Source organism: Epinephelus lanceolatus, chromosome 19 (genome assembly GCF_041903045.1).
Source record: "Epinephelus lanceolatus isolate andai-2023 chromosome 19, ASM4190304v1, whole genome shotgun sequence".
Classification (NCBI taxonomy): Eukaryota; Metazoa; Chordata; class Actinopteri; order Perciformes; family Serranidae; genus Epinephelus; species Epinephelus lanceolatus.
Window position 1 is genome coordinate 35,938,624 of NC_135752.1, and position 27,975 is coordinate 35,966,598.

The 27,975-nt window shown below is 40.4% G+C and overlaps 1 protein-coding gene across 2 annotated transcripts; it reads left to right on the plus strand.

Moving 5' to 3' along the window:
- On the plus strand, positions 1-27,210 carry septin5b (septin 5b). 2 transcript variants are annotated; one of them, XM_033646066.2, is made up of 12 exons: positions 6-720; positions 894-904; positions 5,042-5,132; positions 10,602-10,688; positions 10,958-11,081; positions 15,097-15,231; positions 15,331-15,448; positions 16,265-16,366; positions 18,598-18,694; positions 18,819-18,954; positions 23,848-23,950; positions 24,111-27,210. In XM_033646066.2, the coding sequence occupies exons 1-12, from the start codon at positions 678-680 to the stop codon at positions 24,171-24,173; spliced, it is 1,110 nt and encodes a 369-aa protein (XP_033501957.2). In that variant the 5' UTR covers positions 6-677; the 3' UTR covers positions 24,174-27,210. The 2 variants fall into 2 exon arrangements, with proteins under 2 accessions (XP_078018110.1, XP_033501957.2); XM_078161984.1 differs by lacking the exons at positions 23,848-23,950; positions 24,111-27,210 and adding an exon at positions 19,056-19,181 and having other exon boundaries at positions 1-720.
- The last annotated feature ends 765 nt before the right edge of the window (positions 27,211-27,975 follow it).

Sequence of the window (27,975 nt, forward strand, 5' to 3'; positions counted from 1 at the left end):
TTTCTGTTTTATTATTTTACTTTATTTTATTTTATGTTACCCTACTTTGGTTTATTTGATTTGATTTTTCTAACTTTATTTTATTTTATTTTATTTTATTTTATTTCATGGGCCAAAGTGCAGTCTGAACACCTTTTACACTATTTTATTTTGAACTCAAATTGGTTGACTTGTATATATATATTTTTTACTTTTAGATTTTGTCTTTACTCTTTTTATGCAGCTGTATCTTGCTTGAGGAGTGCTCTATATACAAACTATCATTATTATTATTATTATTATTATTATTATTACATCAAATACAATATAAACGTGCAGCACAGATTATCCTGAGACAGGTGCAGATCTTTGCTGCCACCACCTGGTGCTTCACATGAACTGCAGGCAGTTTTTCTTTGACACAATAAATGTGCTCACAATGAGCAGATCAGTCTGCAGGCATGACAGCGTCTACATCCCGGCGGCACCATGACACACATGATGATTAACTGGGGTCCTTGTTGTTTTCCGCACGTGTGAGCGCCTCTGCTGGAGCCATCTTCATCTCCCTCTTCTTCATCTTCTTCTTGCTGCTGCTGCGGCGGTGGGTGAGATATACTGTGCAGCGTTAATTAAAGGGAGTCCAGACCCGCCCCTTTCATTCAGCCTGGACGCATCATCCACAAACTGTGTCCGAGATGACGGCCAACAGCAGGTACAAGAGCCGCGCGCCCCGGTCAGGTAAGCCCCCGCAGGTGATTAGGAGCCGCGTCACGGGTAATTAAGCATCGATTATGTGTGAACAAATACACGTGATGTTTTTATTTGTCTCTTCCTCCGGATGTGGTCCTGACGGCGGGATGTGGATGTCATCTGCGCCCTCATGTCTCCTGGAATCTGTCTTCATGGCACAGATGATGCAGAGGTAAGAGACACGCAGGCAGGCGGACAAAAGTGTGTGTGTGTGTGTGTGTGTGTGTGTGTGTGTGTGATCCCTTTGTTGTGGTCGCTGTATGACAGCTGTCAGTGACCCTGGTGGTCAGTCATGTCACGTCAGGTTCCCTCTCTGACATATTTTACACTGTCGGTTTAATCCAGGTCAGTCAGGCTGTGTAAGGAGAAACTGACCATCTCACTGACCTGTGTCCATTTCCTTTAGTGTGCAACATCTGTCCACATCTGGAACTGAAACCATTAGTCCAATAATCAATCAGAAATCATTTTGAGCACTGATGAATCATTACAGTCAAACATTTAGTGATTCCAGCTGCTTTAATGTGAGTATATGTTGCTTTTATTCACCATGTGTGATAATAAATCTGACATCTTTGCGTTTAGGACTGTTGGTTGGACAGAACAAGACATTTAAAGACATCACTGTGGGCTCTCGGGAACTTGTAATCACAAATTTTTTTGTATTTTGCAGAAAAAATTATTAATAAATAATAAAAAGTAAGCATTAGTTGGAGCTCTATGTGATGCATCAACAGTGTACATATTTTGTAAACATATGTTTATTGATTTTAAACAATGAACAAGTTGCACAAACCAACACCTTCTCACTCTGACCTCGTCACATGTCGATGTTTGGTCATGGTCTTTCCACGTCCACATATGACGTCCAAGGTACCCTGGGTGCGTTGGTTGTTGACGTTCTGGGACGCCATGTCAAGTTTTCACAGGAAATTTAACATTTACATACAGTGTCTTTCAAAATAAAAGCACTACGTCAGTACAATGCTGCGATTTGAGAACAAAAACACAGTTGGGTTCAGGAAAACAGAACGGGGTTTGGCTTGATGATCTCACGGGACACAAACACAACTCTCTCAGGTGAAAGTTGGTGCTTGTTAGACCCACTCACCTGCCTTATCTTTCGTATCTTTCGTTCTTGTCTTGCCACGTTTACCCCTGACGCCGCCAGCACAACCAGACACGTATCATGCCGACGTTGAAGGATGCCTTTTTCTGCCTTCGCTGACTGCCTTCACATGTTTGACCCCTGACCTCCAAAGAAAAGATTTACTATTATGTCCTTAACAAAGGGGAAAGTCCTGTGCTTTGTGACCCATCCACCACCACAACCTGCCTTCCTTCTTTACCCCATCACTGCATTGGTCATGTGATTTCAGCCTTCCAAAATACATGGGTTGTGCACCAATTAGTGGATATGTATGGATTTTGGTGCATTCCTGTACGAACAGTGCATAAAAACAGCCTGATGTTTATGCAGATCATCATTTGCAGCCCAGTCGCCAGAATGAACGTTGCCATTCTACACTTCTGCAAACCAGGGTACCCTACATTTGTACGTTACCATGTAGTGGACATGGTGAAACTGTACATTTCTTTATGTTTCAGCAACACTGTGGTTAACATGTGGTTAGATTGAAGCACAAAAATCACTGTGTTATGGCCAGGAAGAGATCATGTTCTGGATTCAATTTCATAGTTTTGGTCACACAATCCTGACTTGAAAAGCAGCAAAAGTAGTCGCTTTTCGTGACACCATCCCGCTGGAAATACAGTGACAGGTTGCTACAAAACACCTGTGTTCATGGGCTAAAAAGCCGCTGGAACACAGTAATGACTTGTTGAAAAACAACTAGTTTTGTTGTCTTGAACAGTGGTCTGCAGCTTGGCAGGTGTCTCACGTCGGTGTCAGAAATGTAACTGTGGTTTGCAGAAACGTACAACGCCAGCATTGTCATCTGGAGACTGGGCCGTCTGTTAACACACCCAGATTGACTATGAACCCAGTCAGCCCAAAGCAAGCTGAACTTCTACTCAATACTAGATAGAACAGACAGCACCGCGTTCATCAACAGATACCCTAGAACGTCTCACATACCGCATCTCCTCACCACCTTCGCTGTGAGCGTCTTTATTTTGAGATATATATCCCCCCAAAATCCTACGAGCAGCTTCATACCGTTTGCCTTCATCCTGCCTCACAGTTCTGCCTTTTCATGTGGTGTTGGACGGCAGCGCCGAAGCTGAGTCAGAGCAGCGGACACAGACGCAGCGTGGTGTTAACCCAGCAGTCTGGATCTGTGGAGTTTTGTGATATGAGTGTGTGGGAGTGACAAATGCATCCACAGACAAAATGTCAATATGGAAGCAATACCAAAACACCCCCACATGTATCTCCATATACACAGCTCCCTAAGCAGTCGAGCTAATGTATGATATAATTGTCATTACGTTGCACCTTGTATCTCATACTCTATTTGTATATCATACATTTATATGTCCTGCTGTATAATCACATCTTATATTAATGCACTCTACATTAGATTTGGCTTTAAAAGCTTCCTGTAACCATAAGTGGAAGTGTTTAGATAAATCTAATACATGCTAAGAGGAGCTGTACTTTTATTTCAGCAGTCACAGTAGGTCACATCTTCTTCAAACCTCTATTTCATCTTGTTTTACTGTGTTTGGAGCTCCCCATGCACTCTGATGAATGCCTCTGCATTGTCGCCATCAGTGCACACACTCCCCGCCCCCTCCTCTTGTTTCAGTGGCTGCCTGCCATACTGTATTATGAATACTTGGGAGAACCTCAGGGCATGCTCTCAGTGTCTCCACTGCCGTCTTCAATAAAAGATGCAAGGAATCATGGGACTGTCCTACTAACACAACGACTGTGCCATAGTGCAGCAGCACTGAGCTGTGAGGGGAGAGCTGACCCAGAAGGCCGTCGGTCGGCCATTATACTGCTCCACGTATAACTACAAAATGGGTCAAAATTTCCTTATAGCCCGACATATTTTAATACATAAAAAACAATAATTTCCATGAAAAGAAAAAGCTTTTTAAATTTGCAGTATCTACAAAACAGATCTAAAAGACAAGACAAAATAGCAGAGTAGTACAGTAGACATTTTGGCTGTATTACTGCATTCTGGTTGTGTATTCCTACACTCTCTGCCGTAAGAAGACCGCTAACTAGCTAGAAGATAGGTGAAAGCTAGCTTGTGAGATAGCTGCAGCTAGCCGCAGCTAAAACTAAAGCTAAGTGTAGTTGTTAATGTTCCCGTTGTTCTAAGGCCTGCTGTAAGAAGACTGCTAACTACCTAGAAGATATGTGAAAGCTAGATTGTGAGATAGCTGCGGCTAGCCTTAGCTAAAACTAATGCTAAGTGTAGTTGTTGATTGTCCCCTTGTTATAAGGCCTATACAGAAATTTAAAACATTAATTTTGATTACGTGACATTTTGGTTATTTTATTAGTTCATGCACATTTTCATTTTGGAGAAGAAAACACAGTAACGCTAAACTCATGCTAAAGGTATAGCTTAGAATAAGGGTAGCTAGCACAAGACCTCATTTTTTGACTCCAGTGAATTTCAAGAGATCTTAGTGCGAAAGCTACTTTAAAACATTTACCTAAATGTATTAAATTGTCAATTAATGTGTTTTATTGATGTCAGTATAATACTATTATATAATAGGCTACTAGTAATGTAGTGTAGTGCCAAACAGCCAAACACATTTAATTTGTGTACGCTATGAAGTGCAAATAATAAACAAACTCAGTTAATTGTATTGGATAGGAATGTATCTGTACTATTTTGCTGCGTAGCATTAGTTACTGCATTCTGGCTGTGTATTTATGTACTCGCCATACGCAAAAACACACTAACTAGAAAGCTAAAGTAACATATCTAGTCTTTGGTGTATCAAGTGAAAGCTAGCTCGTGAGATCGCTGCAGCAAAGATGCTCCATAACAAAAGATAACGCAGCAGTAATGCACTAATAATAACTTAATACTCCCACCACATTTTAAAGTGATGTGAACGGTTGAGAAAGTTGTGTGAATGGATGAAAGCAGATCCAAAACAATACAAATTTAATGTTTGTTCCTTATTTTGCAGCTTGTTTTTATCTGCAAGCTTAATGGCAGCAAACATTAGCAGGTCTCAGTAGCTAACGTCTTTTTGATTCTTTAAACATCTCTGTCTGTTTTACAGTTTGCCAGAAAACGCTTTTTCTCAACTTTATTGCCTCGATTACTGAAAATGATTCAATATATTTTTTGTGTGTGATTGTTTCTAGGAAAAAGATTATGTTGGTTTCGCGACGCTGCCCAACCAGGTGCACAGGAAGTCAGTGAAAAAGGGATTCGACTTCACCCTCATGGTGGCAGGTAAGAGACGATGTCACCTCCTCTGGGTTTTTACTGAATGTCTGTCCAGTGTATGCATTGTTGTGTTCAAACGGGGCCGTGTTACCATAAGCTCTTGACTTTATCCCACGTCTTAAACACAAGCTCATGTCGTTCTTTTTGAATGCAGCACATGTGATAACTTGGTACTGTTGCTGCTGCTAAGCTTTATGCTGTACTGCACATATTTGAAGGTGATAATGGTGGCACATTAACCATTAACATTAGTACTCGTACTCGTCGTCCTCCGCTTATCCGGGTCCAGGTCGTGGGGGCAGCAGCCTCAGCAAAGAAGCCCAGACAGTCCTCTCCCCAGCCACTTCCGTCAGCTCTTCCGAGGGAACCCTGAAGCGTTCCCAGGCCAGCCGGGCGATGTAGGCCCTCCAGCGTGTCCTGGGGCGGCCCCGAGGTCTCCTCCCGGTTGGACATGCCCGAAACACCTCCCAAGGGAGGCGTCCGGAAGGCATCCTTACCAGATGCCCGAACCACCTCAACTGGCTCCTCTCGCCAGAGAGGTGACATTCACCATCAATGTCACCATCAACATTAGTATTAATTTTAAATTTTCTGCTTTGAAATTTTGTTTTGTGATGGCAAAAGACGCCAGTGTTAGTGTTATTTAAGTTCTGTACTTAAAGGGGCAAAAAGCGAAACCGTTTCACCGCTAGGTTTGCTGTTGTGCACTGCCTGTAGACCAAAACAAAGTGTGTCATGAGCCACTCCTCCCTCTACCTCTGCTCTCCACCCCCCACCCCACTTGCCTCGTCTGTGCAGCCGAGGACCGCAGCATCTCCACGGACTATTACATCCAGACGGTCCCGGTGTTTCTTCTGCAGGCTTCACTTCACTCAGCTGCCCGATATACCCGCTGCTTCTTCCCACTTTAACCTGAATAACAAACCAGGGCTCGGTTAGCCCCCGCTAGCTGGGAGGCTAGCGGAGGCTAACTGGCTGTGCTGGCAGCTGAGTGATGTGGAGCATGAGGAAGAAGCACCGGTTAGTCCCGGTTTCACTGCGGGCCGATTCACTCGCCACAGGGGCGAGGGAATAAAACCTAAACAGCCAACTTAGTTTAGCAGTTAGCGATGTCTTTCACTCACTCTCAGTCTCTGCTGTGTTTAGCTATTTCCCTGCTTTCCTGATAGCGTTAGCACTAGTCAGCTGCCACGCTAACGTCCCTACTCTTCTCCGTGAGCCCGTGAAGTTAATTTGCAGATTCAGAATTTTTTTTTTTAAAGATTATTTTTGGGGACTTTTTGCCTTTTAATGGACAGGACAGATTGAAATGGGGTGAGAGAGAGAGAGCCCCCCAGATTCAGATTATTAAAACAAAATACAATTAACAAACAAATTCTGATTATTATCATAGATTGAGATAAAACTTTATCAGGAGGGAAATTCAAAAGATACCCAGCAGTATAAAGTAATTAAAATGAGCTCCCCCGCACCAGCTGCACCATTAAATTGCATATTAATGCATGAATAATTATATTCTAAGAATTTATAATATATATTATTTTGAAATGTGCCATTCTGCATAATGAGTACTTTTGGTGCTTTAATTTTATTTTGCTGCTGCCAGTGCTTTTGTACTTTGTATTGTATTTCACATAACCCAGCGAACATTTTTACGTTGAAAATATGTTTAAAAACGACCATAGTCAGCGGTGAAATGACGTTTAGAAAGATTCACAGTGTGTAGAGTATTTTCTGTGTAGTACACACTAATCAGTATCATCTCTCTTTTGACCTACAGCTGAAAAAAATATCAAAATAATAAGATAAATTCAGCTAGAATTCAACATTGAAATCTTGGTAGGTGCTCACTGAGAAAGGAATTTAACTTGGTGTAGTAGTAGTAGTACTGTAAGAGTTTAGTAATTTTTTTACACTGTGGTATCACTACTTTATTAAAGTAAAAACTCTGAGTACTTGTTCCACCACTGAGAGACACCATGTTCCAAACAGTGTGTGTCACTTCATAGAGCCCCGTGTACAACACTTAAGCAAGTGGATCGAATCCAAAAGTGTCTTCTAACAAAAAGACTGAAACTCATGCAGTACGTCCTCGTTGTGAGGCAGCTTTCACCACCACACCTCCGCAACAGTTTTCACAAGTTTCATGCATCCTGTGAAAATATCTCGCTTTGATAATGTTCGTCTTGTGGAACGAGATATGTCATTAAAGCTCTCCTCAGGGAAAAAAAAGAAGATCTGGATTTAATTCTGATTTGAATCCATCTGTTAAAATGTGCAGAAGCATGTTGAGAATCCTGAGAGACAAAAGGTTCAAAGAAGAACCCCTGCAAGCGGCTTTCTTCTGTGCACGAGTTCTGAGCTATTAAATCATTCTGAGTCCATTAAGTTCACATTACGATGACAGCTCCATTGATTTTGGTTTTGTTGCCTCATTCTTTATAACTTCATCGAAATGAACAAAAAAAAATGTCAGTGAGTGAATTAAAGGTTTATCAAGTCACATTTGTGGCACATCACGAACTACTAGGGCTGCCCCCCCCCCCCCCCCCCCCCCCGACTAAGAATTTTCCTAGTCAACCAATAGTCGTTATTTAGGGCCATTAGTCTCCTGCATGTTTCTGATATGAATGTAATGATTAAATGATATATTTTGGTGGTTTGAGTTGAAGGTGTGAGAAAGAATAGTATCAGTAACATTGTTAACACTGTGTTACATTACAGAGAAATACAAACCGTACTAATGAACCTTCATTAATATAGGCCTATATTTTATCTCCAAGTGCACGTCACACACTGAGCGAGCCGCCTGTTAATGACGCTGTGGGCTAATGGGCATGTAGCTACTTCCATGTTTCAGATGATACGTCATGTTTGTAGTCGACCAATGAAGATGAGTTTACATATCACCTTGGGTTCGTCCTTCACCTTCTCAAAATGATCCCACACTTTGGATTTCCTGCCCGACATGTTATTAACTAGCCTGTGGAATAACCGCAGGTACCAGCCCTGGAAATTAACCTGACTCCTGTCTGACTGCTGAGCGTGGACACTTCCTGTGTCTGTCCTTTCAAATTAAACTCACACATGGTCCAGTCATATAGGTTTGGATTTATTTTGACAAGGCACAGCTCAGTATAGAGTTCCACTTTTTTTTTTCTGCGACTAAGTGACCAATAAAATCTTGCTGAAGGAAGCGTGCATCTACTCATGGACGAGAGGCTTGTGCTCGTGGCAGTGCGAGATGTAAACATTACTGGCGTCCTTCTTGGCTAAGCTGCAACATTAGCTACCTCAGTGGTGCTACATGAGCTAGCAGTAGAGCTTGGATTCTTTGTCCAACCGAGTTTGACTGTTAATTTGTTTGTGTGTTGTAAGTTTGGGGCTGACTCAAGAGGGAACAAGAGAAAGAAGTGGGGGCTGCAACTGTGAAAAGGAAAGTGACAGAACAACAGAACAATATCGAGAATCGTGGGTCAAATACCGAGTGTGTGACAGAGGGATGGAAAATGAGAAAAAAGTGAGACAAAGTGAGAGTAGGGGCTGCAAGGTGACTTGGTTAGCAGTGTTTGCTTCTGCCTCCCCAGCAGTGGGAGAGATGTGCATAACATGCAACTAACAGCAATGATTGTTATCTGTGCGCAGCCCGCTTTGCCAAACTTGACGTGCACAAGATGACAGACTATTGAAATAAGGAAGACAAGAACTACATGTGCCAACCGTCTCACCGTGCAGAAGGAAGCGTGCATCTACTGCAAGCTAGAGCTCTGGGTCTCATTTATAAACATTGTGTACGCACAAAACGAGGCTTGAAACAGGCGTACGCCACTTTCCACGGAAAAGTTGTGATCTATAAATACAGACTGGATGGGAAAAACTTTGACCCGTGCTTACGAACATTTTGGAGACAAGAAACTGGCGATGCAGATGGTATAAAAAGTTGAATACTTGTTGGTGCACACCATATTTGGCTTTTGTTCGTACGTACATTTTTAGTATGGATCCTACGCACTGTTTTATAAATGAGACTCCTGATCGGGCTCAAAAAATCAAGCCTGACTTTACATAATCACCATTCAAAATATAAAACTGTCGTGGGATGTTATTCCGTGAGGCTCTCAGGCATTCTGCATTGCTTTCAAATATTTCTTCTCTGGTAGATTAAGTTTTCTCATTCAGTGTTATCTCTGCTGAGTCAGTACATGTGGAGGCATGATGTACTCTCCAGTCCTCTTTGTGTCTTTTGTTTGGGGAAGTAACCTCTTTCATTGTGGCTGTGTGCTGCTCTTCATCAAAGCAGAGGTGGAAAACTAACTGAAAACACACTGATCAGACATAAATCTGCTCATTGTGTCGCTTACTGTCCGCACAAATGTTAACTTCACCACCTCCGATACAGTTCACTGCTGCTTCCCCAGCTCTTCAGTGGGAAGCACACACTGCGACACATCAGTTGGAGTATGCACATAGCTGACGGAGCCACAGCCTCTCACACCTTAGCAATAAACGTCGAAGCCAATCCAATTAGCGATATCAGGTCAGGGAAGCAGGACTCATGTTAAAGAATGAAATCTGTTAATCATTTGTGTACCATATATATCAACTAGGCAATGACAGACGACAGTGATATTGTTGGGGACAATACAGTAGTCGGGATGGACACGGTCAGCAACAATACTCAGGTAGGCTGTGGTGTTTAAACCATGCTCAGTTGGCACTAAGAAAATCTCCCCCCCACCATTACACCACCAGCAGCAGCCTGAACCGTTGATACAAGGCAGGATGGATCCATGACGCCAAATTCTGACCCTACCATCTGAATGTGGCAGCAGAAATCCAGACTCATCAGACCAGGCAACGTTTTTCCAATCTTCTATTGTCCAGTTTTGGTGAGAAAACCCGTGTGAATTGTAGCCTCAGTTTCCTGTTGTTAGCTGACAGGAGTGGCACCTGGTGTGGTCTTCTGCTGCTGTAGCCCATCTGCTTCAAGGTTGGACAAGGTGTTGTTGCTTCAGAGATGGTCTTCTGCAGACCTTGGTTGGAACCAGTGGTTATTTGACTTCCTGTTCCCTTTCTATCATCTTGGACCAGTCTGGCCGTTCTCCTCTGACCTCTGGCATCAACAAGGCATTTTGGCTCACTGGATATTTTCTCTTTTTGGGACCATCCTCTGTAAACCCTAGAGATGGTTGTGCTGAAAATCCCAGTAAATACTCAGACCAGCCCGTCTGGCACCAACAACCATGCCACGTTCAAAGTCACTTAAATCACCTTTCTTCATCCTTCTGATGCTCCGTTTGAACTTAAGCAGCTCGTCTTCACCATGTCTACATAACTAAATGCATTGAGCTGCTGCCACGTGATTGGCTGATTAACTATTTGCGTTAAGGGGTTGAACAGATGTACCTAATAAAGTGGCCGGTGAGTGTACATGTAACTACATTATATGTTTGTGTGTTTCTGTGTGTGTTACAGGTGAGTCTGGTCTGGGTAAATCCACTCTGGTGAACAGCCTGTTCCTCACTGATCTGCACAAAGACAGAAAACTACTGAATGCAGAAGGTGAGTCATCAACCAGTCATCTCTGAACTATTAATCTGAGGTACTTGGACTTTACTTGAGTCATTTCTTTTCATGGCTCCTTATACGTCACTACATCTCAGAGGGAAGTATTGTACTTTTTACTGCACTACATTTATTATGACTGATTTAGGCACGAGTTACTTCACAAATTATTGACAGAGAATTAATGTAAAAAAGGATCTGTTCTTCCTCCACCACTGGATCACTTCATTAACTATCTGTATCTGTGTGATGTTTGTGCCCCAAAGAGCGAATCAATCAGACGGTGGAGATTACAAAGCACACAGTGGACATCGAGGAGAAGGGGGTGAAGCTGAAGCTGACCATCGTGGACACCCCGGGTTTTGGAGACGCAGTCAACAACACTGAGTGGTGGGTGTTTACTTTGCACACTGAGATCTGGTCAATAACAGCAGCTCAGGAAGCTCTGGTGATAAATAACATTAGATGGAGGGAGCTGTCTGTGGCTTTAAGTAAAGTGCAACACTTATCTGACCTGTTTTCAGCTCTGTCTCTGTACTTTCACCCACGTTTAAATCAAAGCTCTGCAGTTCTATTCAACAATGCTGCTCTGTGACACACACAAGGGAGATACATCAGGCTTTGATACACGCACGGTACTTGTTAACAGTGTGCCCCAGGAATTAGTCCTCAAACCTGTTAATGAGTTAGCATTTTAGCGCTCCCAGTTCCCTCGTGTTACCTCTCTCAGTGACAGCGTACCGGCTCCGAACCATAGCGTTAATCTGTGGAGATTATCTTGCTGAACAAAACATGTAAATATCATAAACGGCCTACACAAAAATGTGATCCCTGGAGCGCTCTATAGGATGTGTTGGCTCTGGGTTGGCTTTATTTTCAGCCCCAGAGTCATTGCTGCTCGTACAAACAGGTACTTTTGGTGGGAGGACGATCTCGTTCAAAACCTTAAGAATCACTTTACCATAAACAGAAACAAAGAAATCCAGCAAATCTTCACGTTAAAAGCTGGAACCACTTTTGACGTGCAGATTTTTTGTCGAAAAAGCTTCTTAAACTAGGGCTGCAAATAACGATTACTTTATCTGGAAAACAGTTAAGAATGCCTGGTATCTTTTCTCAGAGCCTAAGGAGACATCTTCAAGTGTTTTCACTGTAACCATGACGACAACGGTCCCCTAACCCTAACAAACTATTCATTTTAACCCAAACAACGATGTTTCCCTTAAAGCTACTCTTACCTTTCTTGCATTTCACACAGCACTCCCTCCTCCTCCATTACGTCCTCATTATGTCTATGATAGACGTAGGCGTTGGCATGGTAACGTTAGATACACGGAAGAGGAGAGCGAGTGTAACGCTACAACCAAGACAGTCAAATGCAACCCTGGAGTTTTAAAACTCAACCGGAGTCAGTGATGACTGATGAGTTTTAGAATAAGGTCACAGTGCTAACGTTAGATAGTAGCGTTAACGTTACTAGTAAGTGAAAACGCACAAGGAAGATAACGTTAATGTTCCAGAGGCTACGCTACAGTAGGCTAACGTTAGCCATTAGCAACTGGATGCTGTGTTCTCATATATAACATTATATGTTATATTAGAGGCAAACTAAACATAACGTTACCTGTCCTGCACAATCAAACGCAACCCCGGAGTTTTGAAACTTATCCGGGGTCAGTGATGACTGATGAGTTTTATAATATAACGTAAACGCTAAAGTTAGATAGTAGCGTTAATGTTACTAGTAAGTGGAAACGCACAAGGAAGATAACGTTAATGTTCCACAGGCTACGCTACAGTAGGCTAACGTTAGCCATTAGCAACTGGATGCTGTGTTCTCATATATAACATTATACGTTATATTAGAAGCAAACTAAACATTACGTTACCTGTCCTGCACAGTCAAACGCAACCCCGGAGTTTTGAAACTTATCCGGAGTCAGTGATGACTAATGAGTTTTATAATATAACGTAAACGCTAACGTTAGATAGTACTGGTGACTGGCAACAAACAAGACAGTAGGCTAACCGTTAGCAGCTGGATGCTGTGTTATCATATATAACGTTACGCGAACGGTTACGTCAGTCCAGTTGGAGGCCTCCACGTGGGGAAGACAGACAGGACGGAGTTTTCTTAGAACCATATGAGAATGGTATAATTATGAGTTTTCATCTCTAGAGGAATTCACTTACATTTTAATGTGCCATCAGCTTATGAATAGCATTTTAACCTAAACAAAGAAAAGTGTAAATTTTCCAGAAAGGTAAGTGTCGCTTTAAACCAAACTAAATAGATATTATGGTAAAATACGCCTCTTTTTCACTCTGCGTCTGCCTGGTTGCACATTTGATTTCCCTCCACGGGTCCACAGAGACCTAAAGTTTAATTGCATATGAGCCTGTTTACAACCAGCCAGAATTTCCTGTTTCCTGTCTCTGCAGCTTCAGAACAACCTGCATGAGAAACTCAGGATTTCACTTCTTAAAACTACAGTTCCTGACTCTCCAGTGACGCTTAATACATCGTGTGTTTCCTTTTGGCTCGAGCCACAGTATTGATCTGTCTTCATCAGGACATTAATTACATTTCACGTTATCTCACGGCCCCTGATGCATTGATCTGTAATCACTCTGTGTGGTTTTGTGTATGTTTGTGGAGCAATTTTTTATCACCAAATTCTTCCCCCCGTTGTTTTACATTAACTGAGGATGTTCTGCAGTGTGTTTAGAGAATAAAAAGGATTACAGGGAGTTTCATCAGAAAATGAGCTGGTGTCATGTTCAGGATTTCAGCCTGGGTGCACTTGAACTTTCTGGCTGTTTTGTAAAATTATCCATAAACATAAATAACGGTAAATAATGGTGGTGTAACAGCAGCTTCTGCAGCAAGACACAAACACCTGAAATCAAAGTGGTCGGTCTTCTACACTAAAAATTTTTTACATGCCATCTTAAGAGTGCCCTTATCTGATTAACTGTATGACATTAATTTGTTGGTTTTATGGTGTTTCCAGAAGGAGAGTAAATATCATTTTGAGCCCAGCTTGTGGTCCTGCTGTGTAAACACTGCCCTCCTCAGCAGTGACACCTTCATCACCTGCTGCTCAGCTGATATGATATTGTCCAAACACACAACTCTCCACACTGACCTGCACAGCAGCAATAATTATGTTTGACAAAATCACTATTGAACATTCATCACCAAAGGAAGATTAATCATGTAATAAATGTCAGTACTGAATGAGTTTATGGAGGCAGACGAGAGCTGGAGGGGGAGGATCAGTCTGCTGTTTATCCATCAGGGAGAGACCGACTGACCTACCTCTGTATGACCTCTGTTCATGTACTTGAACTATGGTGGTAGTTTGGTGAGTTTAGCACAGAGGCGTGATAAATAGACAGTGTGTAATGATTTAGATTTCCACGTCAAAAATACACCTGTGTTCAAAGATCTCACATTGAATTGAAAATGGTGCCATTTACTGAAGGATATATGACTTCAAAAATGCAAACCCATCTTCGCCATGATTTTCTTTTCTTTAATTTAATTTAATTTTCTTTAATTTTCTTTTTTCTTTTCTTTATTTTCTTTAAGTATCTTTTCTTTTTTGCTTTTATTTTATTTTCTCTTTTCTTTAATTTTCTTTTATATTTTTATTTAATTTTCTGTTATTTTTTCCTTCTTTAGTTTTATTTTATATTTTTATTTACTTTTCTGTTATTTTTTCTTTACTTTAATTTTCTTTTATTTTTTTTCTTTTATTTTTTCCTTTTCTTTAGTTTACTTTTAGATCTTTTCATTTTTTATTTTCTTTCATTTTCTTTTTTTAATTTTCTTTCATTTTCTTTTATGTTTTCTTTTCTTTCATTTTCTTTTGTAATTTTCTTTTATTTTTTCTTTTCTTCAATTTCTTTTGTAATTTTCTTTAATTTTCCTTATATATTTTCTTCTCTTTCATTTTCTTTTATATTTTTCTTTAATTTCCCTTCATATTTTCTTTTCTTTTTTCTTTTCTTTAGTTTTCTTTTATATTTCTCTTTAATTTTCTTTTATTGTTTCTTTTCTTTAATCTTCTTTTATTTTTTCTTTCCTTTTTGATTTTCTTTCTTATTTTCTTTACTTTATTACTTTACATTCTTTTCTTTTTTAAATAAATAAATTTAAAAAATACAAGATATAATACAAGAGAAGATAATTACTGCACTAAAAAGCACAGTTTCCCCTCTAGTTCAGTACTGGAGTAGATGTATTTAGTATCTTTCTTTGTGCTGATAAAATATTCTCATCTCTCTCTGTAGAAAGCAAATAAGCATTCTTCCCAAAATGTTGAACTATTCCTTTAAAAGTTCTTTATATTAAAAACACATAAACATTTACAGGCATGTTTGTGTTTGTGTTTTGCAGCTGGAGGGCTGTCACTGACTACATCGACCAGCAATTTGAAAACTACTTCAGAGACGAGAGCGGACTGAACAGGAAGAACATCCAGGACAACAGAGTGCACTGCTGCCTCTACTTCATACCTCCGTTTGGACATGGGTAATACACACACACACACACACACACACACACACAGTATTAATGATTAATGTACACGCACGTGTTACAGCGCTCAGTAAAGTTCATGTGGTCCTGCAGGCTGCGTCCAGTCGACATAGAGTTCATGAAGGCCCTGCAGGAGAAAGTTAACGTGGTTCCTCTCATCGCTAAAGCCGACTGCCTCACTCCCAATGAGATCAAGAAACTCAAAGAGCGGGTGAGAAAGATAATCTTATAATCCTGAAATAATCCAGATCCACCAGATTACTACAGGATATGATGTGAATATACCTAGATATACTCATTTTTCACAGAGCTTCATATGAACGCAGTCAAATCTGAATTTATGCGCTGACCTTTTTTCTGAGCCGCAGCTCTCTCTTGTTGCTGCGGGGTGTTCAGTGTTTGAATTTAGATCTCTGCACTGAATTAACCCACGAGGGTGTCTGCTCATTTGCATAAACATAGTAATCGTCTGGCTGAAGATGGGAATGAATTATTTATGTGCTTTTTAAATAATAATCTGGATTTTCCTGAAGACACATTTCAAATTATGGGGGAAAAGCTCATTTGCTTTATTTCAGATAGATGAGAGGATCAGTCTTTAGTCTGTGTTTTGTTTTTTAGGTTGTTGTTTTTTTATAGACATTGTGTATTAGTTTGTCTCATGTTAATTTAAATGAATAAAGCTGCTTGGCCACTTGAGAAGCCGAGCTGAGTCACACTGAAACCAACATTGATATTCTGATTTAGTAAAATGCAGCACAGACTAGACGCAGACGTAATTGAGTTAACAAGTATGGAGATAAGCTCAGCATTAGATTTAGGCTCAGTTTCATCTTGTTTCAGTGGTGCATGACTCAGACATTTCTCTGCAGAGATTTGATCTGGACTGAGTTGTAAAGCCATCTTTTAGGGCAGTGGCTTCCTGCTGAATTTGAGCACTCAGTGGGAGGGTATATGACTGTGTGTGTTCCTGCTGTTATCCATCACATCTCTCATAAATGTGTGTGTGTGTGTGTTGTCCTTCCAGCTGAGGGAAGAGATAGATAAGTACGGGATAAAGATCTATCAGTTCCCGGACTGCGACTCTGATGAGGACGAGGAGTTCAAGCGGCAGGATAAAGAGCTGAAGGTGAGCTGATGAGTCTGAATCACAGGGTCTCTTATTCTGATTAGTGAGTCGCAGTGGTGCAAAGTATCATTAACTATATTTATCATCTGGAGGAATTTGAACTGTGCGTGACCACTGCAAAGAGGGAAAGGTTTTACATTTGTCTCCACTGACAGTATTTAACTTTAACTAATTCCCTAACAGATTAAGATTTTATATACAACGAGTGTGTTTGGAAATACTCTCTCCAAGTGCTGGAGCGCACTCTGGCACAAACTAGGCTAGCATATCGTTTTGAAGAAAAATAGCGCTCTCATTTTAGCGTAGAGCATCACATTGGATTTACAAACACACCCAGTACATAAGATTGGAGTTGCGAAAGCTGGATGTTTAACTATTTAGGCCGTCCCTTACTTTAAGCATTAGTACTTCAACTTTTTTCATTACTTAGCTAGCTATAATGTTGCTTAAACTGTTTTTTTTAACCACGTTTAGCTAACTATCTTAACTTTTTATGTCTTTTTTTTAATACCTAATTGTTTCCATAGCTAACTATTCTAACAATTATTAATTTTTTTTTAGCACTTTTTGCAAAATATTTTAAAATATTTAAACTACTTTTAATAAACAATTTTAGGTGTTAGCTAGATAACTATTCCAATAATTTTTATTAGTTTTAGCTAACTATTTTACCTGTTTACATTCATTCGTTTTTTAACAGTTTTTTTTTACACTTTAAGTTAATTATGTTAACTTTTTATGTTACTTGGCAAGTTCAACTTTTTAGAAGTACTTTTAGCTAACTATCTTAGGTGTTTATGGGCTAACTATTCCAACAATTATTATTCTTTTACCACTTTGAGCTAACTATTTCAACTGTTTGTTTTTTTAACCACATAACTATTTTAATTGATTACATCAGTCTACTTAGCTAAAAATTGTATTTTTTTTTTACTACCTTTAGCTAACAAGTTTTTACCTTACTTGGCTATTTCAACTTTTTAAAATACTTGTAGCTAACTATTTTAGGTATTTACTCAGGTAACAATTACAAACTAACTAACTAACTATTCCAACTTTTTTTTTTTTTTTTACCACATTTAGCTTACTATTTCAACTGTTTACGTTACTTGGCTATTTTAACTAAACAAAGCTAAGCTAAGCTAAGTATTTTAGGTGTTTACTACTAAGTTGTTCAGCTCATTCTAACACTTTTTGACCGCTTTAAGCTAACTATTTTAACTGTTTACATAACTAACTTTTCTAACAGTTGTTTTTGTTGTTGTTTTTTTGTTACATTTTTTTCCTAACTAATTTAAGTAACTTCTTACTTATTTTATTTGTTAGCTACGACTGTTTCAATTGTTTATTCATTACTTAAAGCAAACTATTTAAACTGTTTACATTACTTGGCTTATTCTTTTATTTACTCTAAGATAACAACTTCTCTCCTCCATTGCTAACAAGTTTTCACACACTCTCAATAAATACACTCTAATATGTAATTTGACTGTTTTTTCCTCCTTAACACAAATATATGTATACAAGTGTATATAACACATTAAATAAATAAATAAATAAGTAAATACATATACATAAATCACAATTTCCATTTTCAGTTGAGAAAGGTAATTTGTTGATTTTGCTACGTATCCCCGTCAACTGCATACAAATCACTGTAATGCATCAGTAATGATAATTAAAATATATATTGTAATATACCACAGCAGGGGCGGTTATGCCTTTATATTTAGTTTTACTTATGATACTTCATGGGCACTTTAATTGTCACTTTTTTTCAACCACTTTAGCTAACTATTTTAATGATTTACATTACGTAACTTTTTTAACCTGTTATTCATTACTTTGACCGAAATATTTCAACTCTTCTGACCACATGCTAACAAGTTTTCTTGCACTCTCAGTTGATATACTCCAATTTGTAATCCTATTTGAGTGTTTATTTTCCTCCTTTAAAAAATGATGTGGCTATAAATATATTAAAAAGAATCAGTTGAGTGTAGTTATTTAGTTGATTTTGCCATGTAACGTTACCACCCTACCTACAGCTGGCTCGGGATCACTGCAATGCATTAATCATCACTCTATATGTCTAAATACAACACAACAGTCACTTTTCTGATAATACCGCTCCACTACAAACATTAGAAATGCAGGACTTTTACATGTATTGTCATACTCTGACACAGTGCCATTGTCACTTGAAGTAAAGGCTGTGTTATGTGATGCAGGAGAGCACTCCGTTTGCAGTGATCGGCAGCAACACTGTGGTAGAAGCCCGAGGTCAGCGAGTGAGAGGGAGGCTGTACCCGTGGGGCATTGTGGAGGGTAAGAAACTCTCTGTAGCTGTCTGTCCCAACTCTCCGCAGCGATTCCTCAGCCTTCAGTTACCATGACAACGGCCATTTCCAGGGACTGACCAGCCCTGATGTAAATCTTTTCCTGTGCGCAGTGGAGAACCCGTCCCACTGCGACTTTGTGAAGCTGAGGACCATGCTGATAAGAACCCATATGCACGACCTGAAGGACATCACCAGCGACTGTCACTACGAGAACTACAGAGCCCAGTGCATCCAGACCATGACCAGGTGTGTGTGTGTTAGTACACTTTATATTGTTTTGTATTTTCTGAAAGAAAAGAACAGGAACACAGTGACTGATTTACACCCACAGACCATCGTTTCCACAGTGTCACTGTGTGAAACCAGAACAGGTGTACAGCTGTCACTGGAGACGTGGGTGAACTGGATTTCTATTAAATAATGGATCCAAAGGTGGGAGTTGCTGTGGCAAATGTCCAAGTGTCATACCTCATCAGCAGTGACAGGTAAAAAGTCCTCCAGCTCAAGTATCTGGCCCATTGACAAAAGTTTTCACTTTCCTGTTTACATAAACACCATATGTCTAATGGCCTTTTAATAATTTATACTGGCTTCTCTCTAGTCCTGCGGTGAAACACAGAAAATACATCAACATATGTATATATATTTTTAACTTTATTGCCATTAACATCAATGAACAGACATGACATAAATGCACATGTGGATAAAGAATCATCAAACAGCATTAGAAGACACACAGCTGCCCATGTGTACACCCTCGACATCGACATATTTACACATGAATCCACAAAAAGTTAACCTCAAATGATTTTAAGGATGTTTTCAGATCAAGGTAATCAATAACTGATGTCCATCTACTTTTGAAAATGGGGAGTTTTAGTTGTAGCTGAGCTGTCATGCGCTCCCATTAAGTCGTGGGAGGGTTAAGCTTTATCCAATTATAGTAATTGTTTTTGTTTGTGATAAACTGGTGATCAGGCTTCACATCCAATAAAAATAAAAACAGGTCCAAGGGAATGTCTAGGTCCAGGATTCTCTCTTTGTTTTTTTGTTGAATTGTTAACCAAAGAAATACTAACACACACTACTCTCCTCAATTACAGGTGGTAAAATCAAATCTTCCCGTGGATGAAATGCTAAAACCAGGGTTCCTGCAGATCCTTAAAAAGTCTTAAAAGGCATTAAGTTCATCAATCTAAAAATAAGGCCTTCGTTGGTATTAAAATGTCTTAAATTAATGTTTCAAACGTCTTAGAAATGCTCCGACATAGGAAGTAGGTTTTTATGAATCTTGTTTTTTTCTGATGTCGTATTGTAACTCTAAAAATAATAAGTAACATTTATTTTTTTAAAATAACTTACTGAGCACCTTCAAATCTGAGGCCATGGTTCTCTGATGGTAAAATGGTGGATTAGCTCCTCTGGGTGTGGAGTGAGTTACTGCCCCAAGTGAGGGAGTTCAATTTCTTGAGGTCTTGTGTACGAGTGAAGGTAGAATGGAGCGTGAGATGGATCAGCCGTTTGGTGCAGCATCTGCAGTGATGTGGGCGCAGTGCCAGGTTGCTGTGGTGAAGAGGGAGCTGAGCCAGAAGGCCAAGCTTTGGATTTACTGCTCCATCTATGTCCCAACCCTCACCTATAGTCATGAGCTCTGGGTAGTGACTGACAGAATGAGATCACAGATACAAGCAGCCGAAATGAGTTTCCTCTGCAGGGTGTCTGGACTCAGCCTTAGAGATAGGGTGGGGAGCTCAGGCATCTGGAGAGAGTAGAGCCGCTGCACCTTCGTGTCGAAAGTTGAGTGGTTCGGGCATCTAGGGTTGCCACCTTGGATTTGTGAAAAAAAGGGACACTCCAAATGTTTGAGGCGGAGGGCTCGGCCATTATTACCAGTTCAGACTGACCAATGAACATGAAATTCGGACATAGGAGACCAGATTTGCCATCATTCTATGTCCTTCTATGTGCCTGTATTTTATATTAATTTTTATATCAATGAAAAAAACAAATCTGTGTGCCTAAATTCTTACATTTTGACATGTATCTCACCATAGCAAGTTGGAAGTTGACATATTCTGCCATATATGAAGAGGGGAGACTCTCTGGAATCTGGCAATATAAGAACCATGATGGTGGGACATTCTGTCACTTCACAGCTGTCCAAAACATGTGGTTTGTGCCAGGCGGACATGATTGACAGTATTTTTGTCATTATAGCAAGAAATTCCATTGACTCATTCACAAGTCAAAAATGTGTTTTATCTGAAAGAAACATGAAATATTTACATCTAAGATCATAGAAAAATAGTCAACCAAGTGCAATGATGTCCTCCAAGATAACATTTGCCACTTTGATTGCAGTAAAAAAAAAAAAAAAAATTGTGTCCCGGGAGAGATTTTTTTTTCCCGGGACAGCTGATGAAAAAAGAGAACAATTCTGGGAAAAACGGGACGGGTGGCAACTCTACGGGCATCTGATCAGGTTCCTCCTGGGCGCCTCCTGTTAGAGGTGTTCCAGGTAGAGTTGCCACCCGTCCCATTTTTCCCAGAATTGTTCTCTTTTTTCATCAGCTATCCCGGGAAAAAAAAATCTCTCCTGGGACACAATTTGTCCTGTTTTTTGGGGAAAATGCAGCAGCAGCAGGCCAAGGAGTCCATCCAGAATGACGCATAGTGCATCCAAATTCACACCTGTTCTTCGCTATGGTTTTTCTCTGCGACCGTGCGTCATAGCGAGAAACCACGCATATCACGTGAAACAGCGGAATCGTAGCTTTCTGAATGTTTTCACAGCGAAAAATAAATGATAAAGTTACACTAAAATGATGTATAACAGAGCTTTCATACAGCTTTGCACACACATTACTCTTGGATGGATTACTCGCGAATGCAGGCTCGCACAGAAATGCCAAGCATATCACATGAAAGCACGGGACTAGAGCTTTCCAGTGATGCCACACACATCATTGTGCTGTCATCCCATCACGCTATAAATACAGATCAATTGACTACAAAATAAAAACCTGACGAATTTCTTTACAATCCATTATACAGATCTTGTTATCAGTCACTTCATATAGTGAGGAATATCATATCTTACCATGTCTTAGGCTTGCGTGTGTTTCTCCCTGTCTATCCACATTTGTAGTCCGGCTTTCAAGATGCAAATATCTCCATATTGTCCAGTTGACACTCCATCAAACTTTGTATGACAAGACCAGCCACTTCACCTTTGCGCACCCAGACAACTGTAGCCTAATTATGCATGCATGACAGGTCACCATATAGGTCACCATATAAGATGTGTAATATGTCAACTTCCAACTTGCTATGCTGAGATACATGTAAAAATGTAAGAATTTAGTCACACGGATTTGTTTTTTTCATTGATATAAAAATTAATATAAAATACAGGCACATAGAAGGACATGGAATGATGGCAAATCTGGTCTCCTATGTCCGAATTTCATGTTCATTGGTCAGTCTGAACTGGTAATAATGGCCGAGCCCTCCGCCTCAAACATTTGGTCGAGTGTCCCTTTTTTTCACAAATCCAAGGTGGCAACCCTAGTTCCAGGTACGTCCCACTGGTAGGAGGCCCCGGGACAGACCCAGAACACACTGGAGGGATTACACATCTCATCTGGTCTGGGAACGGCTCAGGATCGGGGAGCTTGAAAGCGTTGCTGGGGAGAGGGACGTCTGGAATACTTTGCTCAGCCTGCTCCTCCTGCAACCCGGCTTCAGATAAGCAGTTGAAAATGGATCGGTGGTTGGACTTACCGAATTCTTTTCACAGTAACCTCACACAGATCTGGACAGTGGAACCAAAAACACTTACTTTTGTTTCTGCTCAGAGCAGAGGATCCACTGTCTGCTAGCTAGCGGTCACTGTGCCCCAGACAACACCGGGAATTCACAGCATGGCTGAAACTGGTGTAAGATAATGTTTACAAAGCTCAGTGTATTTTATGCAAAAGATTTTTCAGACAGTGGGAATCGTGGCAGTGGAATCTCACATGCAGAGTGAGAAACCTCACCAACAAACGCCAGGTATTTCTTACTCCTGTTCTGCCCTCGTCTCCATCAAGAAACAAAAAAGTGACGTTTTTTGATAAAAAAAAACATTTGGGTGAAATTTTCCCTATTTTTTTTCTTCAATTTTGGCTCTTATAAAATTTGTCTTCCATTTTATTTGAAGTTGCAGTTAAAAAAGACTTAAATCTAACTCACCTTGAGCTGTAGGGACTCTGTAAAACGATCAGTTGTATTATTCAGTTTCATTTTTAAATTAATTACAACAAATAAAGTGAAAAAATTGAGCCTATGGAAAGTCTGTGTTTCCACCACACCTGCAGATGGTGGAGAAAATGTGATGCAGTGCCCTCTAGGGTTGGACGATTGAACAATTCTATTGGCTGGCTGAGTGCATCTTATGTCGTTTTCTCTAGGGCAATTTTAGTCATTTTATTTTGCAAATTTAATCATCTGTCTCCGAAGAATGAATGAGAGCTGCTGCTCAGTGGGCTGTCTCTCTCTCTGCTGCCCACTGAGCAGCAGCTCCACTCAGTGAAATGTAAATGTGAAGTCTAATGTAACGTTATCTGAAAATATACTGAAGCTGAAGCAGAGTTTTTCCAACTGAGCTTTGTGAACAAATCTGTCTCACCACCAAGTGTTGAACAGGACTGGTTAGAAAAATCTGACACACTGGCCCTTTTTGAACCTCCTCCTTAACAAACTGTTTTCACATACCACTGCAATTTCACTGCAAAAAAAGCCTCTGACATCCTGGAGGAACTGGTGATGCATTCTAAAAACCATTATGCATGCAGCTGGAGCCCTTTTCTGCCCCTGCCCCTCCGACAGCCTGAATCTGCCACTGTTCAGGACATCAATGATGCTGCACAGCCTGTGCATAATGCATGCAACAGCATAATCCTTTCTGTCAATTTGTCACAGAGGTTTGTGTTCAGATATCTTGACTGTAGCAGAACAGAGAAAGAAATTCAGAGAATTATTTGTTTTCCTGCAAACATCTGAGCCCCTACAAGCTCATTCTCTGCTTGCAGTGAATCAAATAAAAACCCAACATCTTGCTGTTGGTTGTCATCCTCCTGTTTATCTCATCTCTTCCAGTAAGATGAATGCAGATAAGCGGGTGGAGAGCCCCATCCCCATCCTGCCGCTGTCCACACCGGACGTGGAGACGGAGAAGCTCATCAGAATGAAAGATGACGAGGTGAGTAGACGTGACTCCTTAATAAACCTCAGATCCTGAATAATGCACTGCAGCAGGTATTACATAAGCATGTGTGATGTGAAATGATGACCCATATATGTTCTTATGTAAGCCGTCTCTTCATCCTCCCCTTTTATCTGTCTTGTCGTTACCTCTGCAGCTGAGGAGGATGCAGCAGATGCTTCAGAAGATGCAGCAGCAGATGCACGAGCAGGACCTGTGACCTCTTGTGTTGCATCTTTTATTTAGGAGAACAGAAATCAAACACACAGCACAGATTTGAACGCTCATAAGACCCGTCTCTGCAGGGGGCGAGAGGAAGGAACCTTTAGATAATCACAGTCACCCGATCCTCTGAGAAACAGTAGATGCACAGCATGCTGGGAGATGTATTTTGGCCTGATTTTAATAATAAACTTTTTTAACGCAGTCGTTAGCCAAGTGAGTCTAGTTAGGCAATAGAGAGTAGATTGCACTTTGTTACCTTTAGATCACAGTAGATTTACGAGTACTTGAAATACTAAATGAGACCAATGCACCAAACCCTCTTCATTTAGTAGTTAATGCACTGATTGTGTGGACGCCTGCTGTGTGTGCTGAGCGACGCCTGGATGGAAAGGTCGCTGATGGTTTGGTTTCAGTGGCATGTGCATGATTAGTAACCTGAACCACTGAAAACGGGTGCATGACCTGATTTTGTCAAGTAGGACATGCTCCTGGATCAACATTGCAATCAATCAGTCAATCACAGCCCTCTGACATCATCAGCGTGATGCTGCTGTGCTTCTTTTGAAATTCCTTTGTGCTTCGGAGCTAAGCTAGTTTCCAAATTGAAGTTAATACAACTAAACAAAATACTGAGACACCATACCTACACCGTACCCTACACTGTAGCCTGTAGCCTGACGCTACAAGCTTTTATTTACTTTAATTTCACAGATAAGAAACAATAAATTGTGAAGACAATAAAGCCTCCACTAAAATAGCATTTTAAGTCTTGTGTGTGATTTATCCTGACTTCATATGAGTAGAGGAAATCTCTCCTCATGGCTAGGCTAATTTATACAATGTAAAATGCCATAGGCTTGTGCTAATAATGTTAGCATGTTACATTTGTTTAGAAAATGTGTTTAGTATAAGACAGTTGTTATGTCAGTGAACCTTGTGAGTTGTAATGGAGCCAAATTATGTAACGTTACCTTTGTTAAATGTTGCTGTTGTCCCTGGCTTCATATGAGTAGAGGAAAAGTCCGCTAGCCACTAGGCTAATTTATACAATGTAAAATGCCATAGGCTTGTGCTAATAACATTAGCATGTTGTATTTGTGGGGAAAATGTGTCCAGATAAAGACAAGTGTTTGTCTGTGAATGCTGCGAGTTATAGTGAAGCTGATTTGTGTACTTGTGTTTTGAATCAATTAAACTTTACAGCACTTCACAGAAACCTCCACCGCCAACTAGTGTTTTGGAGGTGTAACTGCAAAGTGACACAGACACACCACCGCACAATTAGAAATGTTCACAACGGCATCGGCCCTGCATAGAGCTGACACAAAAAATCCCGCTCAACACAGAATGAAAACCAAGCAGTTAGCTTGCTTACCAGTTTGGCTATGCTAACATGTGAGCTTGACCATAGAATAGAAGATTAGTGAGTTAGCTTGCTAACTAGACAGGCTATGCTAACAAGTAAGCATGCCAGTAGGCTTAGATCTTGCTCATTAACATTAAGAGTAAGGATGATGTCATTGTGCAGTTGCAAAGACCTGTGAAGGACACATTTTCCAATAGCCTATTTTTTTGCAGGATTGCAGTGCTCGCATTGATCCAAGACCATCATTGGCACGTTGATGCCAACACAAACAAATAATCCATAATTAGTGTGATGATGATCCCAGCCAACATTTGTATGTAGGTCCCATGTGGGTGGTAAAAAGGCTGAAAAATCTTAGCTGGGGCCCACTTGGGTAAGCCCACCCATGTGGGCATGGGGCTAATATGGAACCCATCGACGGTCCCATTGGGGGCCCATTTTTCAACCCACATGGGACCCACATACAAATGTTGGCTGGGATGATGGTCCTGGATAAACCTAACCAAATCTATCCAGGATCATGATGGAAGAAAGGAGGGAATATGTCTTAATTGCAGGATTTTGCAACTGAATAATGCTAATTTGCTTACTCTCTGTTAGTAGGCTAAACAGTTCACTTGTTAGCATAGCCTACCTACTTGACAAGCTAACTTACTAATATTGGAGCCTATTGGCAAACTTATTTGTTAGCATAGCCTACCTACTTCGCAAGCTAGCTCGCTAATATTCTCATCTATTGGCAGGTTTAAATATTCATTAGCATAGCCAACCTAGTTAGCAAGCTAATTGCTAACCCTGCTGTAGCTTACAAGGTTTTTGTTCAGTGTTACTGAGGATTTTGTTTTACTGTACAAACTTCAATTGGGAAAACTAGCTGAGCTCCGAGGAAGCACAAAGGAAGTCTGAAACAAGCACAGCAGCAGCACACTGATGGTGTCAGAGGGCTGTGATTGGTCGATTGCAATGTTGGTCCAAGAACATGAAGTGGGATGTTGAATCAGGAGCATGTCCTACTTGGCAAAATGGGCATATGGCACTGGATCAAGAGTGACGTACCATCAGCCTCTTTTAAATCTCAGCGCTGCTGTACGAGTGTGTGTGTGTGTGTGTGTGTGTGTGTGTGTGTGTGTGTGTGCTCATGTATACATCATCTCTGACTACGAGGAGTTGAAGTGTTTTAACTCAGCATGATTATCAGTAAAGCCATGTCTTGTCCTTATATAAAACCTTTAACCACTGATTCTCTGAAAAAAAGTATTGCAGTGTACAATCATGAGGGAAGAAGGGTTGGAACATACATGTAAAAATAATCCTACATACGGTACACTAATTCAGTTTTTTTTTTTGTATGTGTGTATAATATATAACCATCAGTGTTACTCACTATCCCACAGCTATTAAATATGTTACAGATGTGATTTCAGTGACCATTTAAACATGTACACAAGCCTCCTGGTGCAGATTCTACATCAATATTTAACACTGTCCAGCCCCTCATACATGCAGAGAGACAGTTGAAGTAAGAGCCCAACAAGTTAGGAGCTTTATAACAATAATAATAACAATAGTAATAATAGCTTTTGTTTATATTGTACTTTTAAAAAACAGTGTTACAGAGTGCTTTGCATTGAAATAAGGGAACAGAGGGTTAAAAACTAAATAAAATCTTTTCATCTAAAAGTGTCTGTCTTCTTATGTCAATAAGTAAATATGTGCACTGACTTTTAACTGAGGTTGGGGGTTATTCTTTATTATTTATACAAACCCACTGCAATTAAAGGGATAGTTTGGATCCTTATTGTCAGTGTATTATCTGCAGTAGATGTTTGGAGAAGCAGGCAGGAGTACCGCCACGGAAAATAAAAGATGTCAAAGTGAGTGACAACAACCCCAACCACATGAAAGAGGACTGTTTGCAGTGGAAACACTAGGGTCTAGGTACCATGTCTGAAGGGTTGCTGTTGGTTACAAAGCCACCATACTGAAAGTGTTTGGTGGAAACCAGGCTTTAGAGTGAGGTTGTAACAGAGACCATCTTGGGATCACTCCAGATGGGATACAATGTTCGGCAACTTAACACAAATGTGGGCCAAGGGCGCAAAGTTGGGGAGCAATGGCCCCTTCCCTACATCCTAACCCCTGGTTTCCGGCCCCTTGCTCAGATCACAGCCATCTTTGAACCTGACCTCCATTTTGATCTCAACTACACACCTGTAAAGTTTGTGACTGTAATGGACTTTGCATCATTGACAAAATCTGTCCACAGAAAGACACATAAAGACACAAACACCTGGCAACATACTCGTAACCGCTTTGTGGTAGTTCCCTTCACCAGGACTATGTTTTGCCATGCTGATACACACACACACACACACACACATACACATAGACTCACGAGGAAAACCAATACCAGCTGTAAACATAGTAAATA

Bases quoted from the DNA above. Each gene is read 5' to 3' on its own strand.
- septin5b (XM_033646066.2), top strand. From the start codon at position 678: ATGACGGCCAACAGCAGGTACAAGAGCCGCGCGCCCCGGTCAG. The intron at 15,232-15,330 runs GTAATACACACA...GTGGTCCTGCAG, and splicing joins ATACCTCCGTTTGGACATGG to GCTGCGTCCAGTCGACATAG. The intron at 16,367-18,597 runs GTGAGCTGATGA...TATGTGATGCAG, and splicing joins GGCAGGATAAAGAGCTGAAG to GAGAGCACTCCGTTTGCAGT.